At 63.8% G+C, this 3,376-nt stretch overlaps 1 protein-coding gene across 1 annotated transcript in view; it reads left to right on the top strand.

The window, feature by feature from the left end:
• Positions 1-1,394: 1,394 nt before the first annotated feature.
• CHLRE_15g638956v5 (uncharacterized protein) overlaps positions 1,395-3,376 on the top strand; it is a 6,317-nt gene continuing 4,335 nt past the window's right edge. The window contains exon 1 of the mRNA XM_043070598.1: positions 1,395-2,589. Coding sequence (XP_042916495.1) covers positions 2,153-2,589 — 437 coding nt within the window. The 5' untranslated portion in view covers positions 1,395-2,152. The remainder of the gene's footprint in view (positions 2,590-3,376) is intronic.

Genomic DNA, 3,376 nt, shown 5'->3' with positions numbered 1-3,376 from the left:
GCGCCCGACGGGCTTTGGGCTTTTGTGTGGCGTGTGTTTGGTGTGATGCCCAGTTCGGTAGGCATCTGTGGTGACCGTCAGGCAGGTGAGCGGCCGTGGGGCCCAGGGGCGGCCATACACGGGGTGCAGTGATGGGCGTGGCATGAGTGGAGTTAGCGCACACATACCAGCTAGGTATTGACGCTTGCACACACGGTGCGTCAAATGCGCCAAGTTTGTGGCATGCTGTATGTGTTGTGTTTGGTGTGTAGGTGCGCAGGGCCACGGGTCAGCGGTGGCAGTGGCCGTGGCCCGGGGCGTGTGTGTGTCACTGTGTTGGTGGCGGCTGACGTGGCGAGCAGGCGTGACGGTGGGGGACAGGTTAAGGAAGGGGCGGAGGCAGAGGTGGAATTCGGGGGTTGCAGCGCGTGTAGCAGGCCATGGCTGGGCCCGGTTGGCTGGCAATACGACGTGCAGCATGTCTGTGGTGGGGTTCACGCCCATCGGTATTCTTCCTGATGTGTGGAGGCAGCACAGCCAGCACGAGGCTAACATCAAGTTCATGAGCATAAAGCGACCTCGGCCCTGGCCATCGGGCCGTTCCAATGCAATCCTATCTGCTGCTTCTAATGGAGTGAATCTGTAATGGGAATCGGGTGCAGGCCTGGGGCGGAAGGGGCGGCGCTGATAGCCTGGGGCACCAGCGGGGCCGTGTGCGTAGCTGATAGAGGTTACATGTGGGACGACAGCCGTGGACTAAGCCAGGGCCCCAAAAACGTACGAGACACGCACGCTCACCCGAGGAGAGATCCCCGAATGACCCCCATGCTCCTCGCCTCCGGAGAGGGGAGGAACCCCAGGCCCGGCTCACCACAAACGCTAGCGCTGCTCACCTAAGCCGTGGGTCGGCGTCATAAGACTACCTCTTGCGAGTCCCTAAGCTGACAAGCTAGGGTGAGGCCGGTGGCGAGTCCGCTGTTGGCCCTACCAAGATAACCCCTCCAACATCATCTGACGCTAGGAATGGGTGCTGGTTCGGGACAAGGTCCCAGCGGCGCGGAGGCCGACGCAGACTCACAAACGCAGCTAGCCGTGACCAGAAGTCCGCAATCACCTCCACACCTATCCTTCGCACAACAGCAGCCTCCGCAGTCCGGTCTGCAGCCAGCCGTGACCAGAAGTCCGCACAGCTATCTACGGGTCCTCTGGAAAGTGTGACGCATCCTATGCGTCGTCGCGGACAGCGCGATTTCGGCCCAACGCATTGGCATCACGGAATGATCATAGCTTTTTCTATACGTGATCTTAGTCCCAGGGCGCGAGAGCGAGTGCAGCGTATGAACGAGGCGTGTAACTGCGCTTCATTGTCAGGCGCGAGAATGCTGTCGGCCGTATTCCAGGGCCGCCACAGCAGCCAAGCACACGATGTCCCACACCGCCTGCGATAGCCCTGGTGGCGCCTGTACTAACCACAACTGGTTCCGTGTGATGTCCACATTCGCACGCTCCCGCATCAAAGCACGCAGAGCTTCCGCCACCACACAGTCCCAGAAGTGATGAACCCTAGCCCCAGCAGTCATCTGAGTCCCACACGGGCATTTCGCCACGCGTCCATCTGCGGCCCACGCCGCAAGCATCCCAAAGCCCGTGAACCCATTGACTGCCAGACGCCAGAGCGGTTCCTTGTGTCGCGGCTCCCACACCAAAGCCCACAGCCGCGCCAGGGCCGCCCGCAGCGCATGAATCGCTTCCGCTGGCGGCGCGGCGCCGCTGTAGGCCTCTTGGATGAAGGCCAAGTGACGCACGCGGAGCGCGTCGTACGCAGGCGCAAGTTGAAGCTGGGTTGCCTGCTTCACCGAAAGGGTCAGCAAGGGCACGTCAGCCGCGCCATGCCGCCACCCCAGGCGTCGCCTTGGTACGGAGCGAGGGCACATGCTGGCGAGCCAAGCCGCGGATTCAGTCTCACAGCTGAATCCTCAGCTTATACATCGTTATACAAAAAGCCCTTGTGCCCTTGTTTGTCAGAGTTTGTTTAACAGAGCTTCATTTGCCCGCGCACCAGACTGGCCCGTTGTTCCTTTAGTCCGATCATTGTGTCTATACTTCCATGTATAGTATCAGTTAGCACTTACATACTATAAGGCACTGTGGGCCTCAGCCTGCTGAGCCTAAAATGTTACAGTCCGGACGCGGCACCGCAGCGAGTAGACATGGCTTAGGCAGTAGCTATAATGCTCCAGCGTCAGCACGCACATGGCATAGGGTGGGCCCATGCGGCATACCGCTGACCCAGCCTCGCGCCGCTCGGACCGCCGGGCGCCTCGGCCCCTCGGCGACCGCCGGCGGTGTGGCCCGCGGCCTGGCGTGCAGCTCCGCAACCAGCGGCCCGGCGGCGGCAGTGCTCAGCGAAGGCGGCCCCCTCCTTCCCGCCACCGCACCTGCTGCCACCGGGGCTGGCGGCGGTCTGCGGCAGCTACTGCCGCTAGCCGCCTGGGCCCGTCAAGCTGCACCAGCGCCCGCCCCTGCCGCACCTGCAGCAGCCGGGGCGCGCAGCTGTCTCCTACAGCCGGGGCGGCGCGCGCAGCAGCAGGTGCTGGCGGCTGGGGGGAGGTACGGCAGTGGCGGCACCAGTCACAGGAGCATAGACAGGAGCAGCAGCAGCGGACATGGCGGCATCGGCAGCAGCCGCAGTAGCAGTGACGCTGGGGGGAGGGCAGGCGGAGGTAGGGCAGGCGGAGGCCGTTGGGCTGGCGGCAGGACGGGCGGTGCCGGTGACAGGAGTGGCGGCGGAAGAAGGGCGCGTGACCCCGCGGATGACATGACCGTGTGTCGGACTCTGGAGCAGCTGCAAGGAGTCATTGATCAGCGGCTGGCGGTGTGGTGCGAGCGGCAAGACGTGATCGCCATGTCAGCTGCCTTCGGCCGTTGTGGCAAGGTAAGAGGCTGGACTAGCTAGCGGGCAATGACAGGAGGAGGGGCAGGGGCAGGGGTCGGGCTTGCCTGCAAGCACGTGCGGGCCTTCCTGCATTGCAGTGCGGGCACTGACAACGCCAACAACACACGCACCTCCTTAGCACTTACCAAGCTCGCGCGGTAGTGCTTAGGGACGCGTTGCATGATGACGATGGGGCTGATCCAAGCTTCCTTTTCACCGCCACAGTGAGTGATCGAGGTATCGTCCTTTCCCACCGGCCCCCTCCCTCCCCTGCAGCTGGAGTCCGCACACGCCAGCGGGCCCGCCGCCACAGCCGCGGCCCGTGCTGGCATCATTGCGGCCCTTGCACCTGCTCTCCTTCCGCTCGTGCCGCGCATCCGCCAGCCGGCCGGCTGCAGCCTTCCGCTGTGGGCACTGGCGAAGGCCGGGGCTGCCATCGACGGGCGTGGGAGTCAGAGCTGC

The sequence above is a fragment of the Chlamydomonas reinhardtii genome, chromosome 15 (assembly GCF_000002595.2).
Source record: "Chlamydomonas reinhardtii strain CC-503 cw92 mt+ chromosome 15, whole genome shotgun sequence".
Taxonomy (NCBI): Eukaryota; Viridiplantae; Chlorophyta; class Chlorophyceae; order Chlamydomonadales; family Chlamydomonadaceae; genus Chlamydomonas; species Chlamydomonas reinhardtii.
This window is presented reverse-complemented; position numbering and strand designations above follow the sequence as displayed.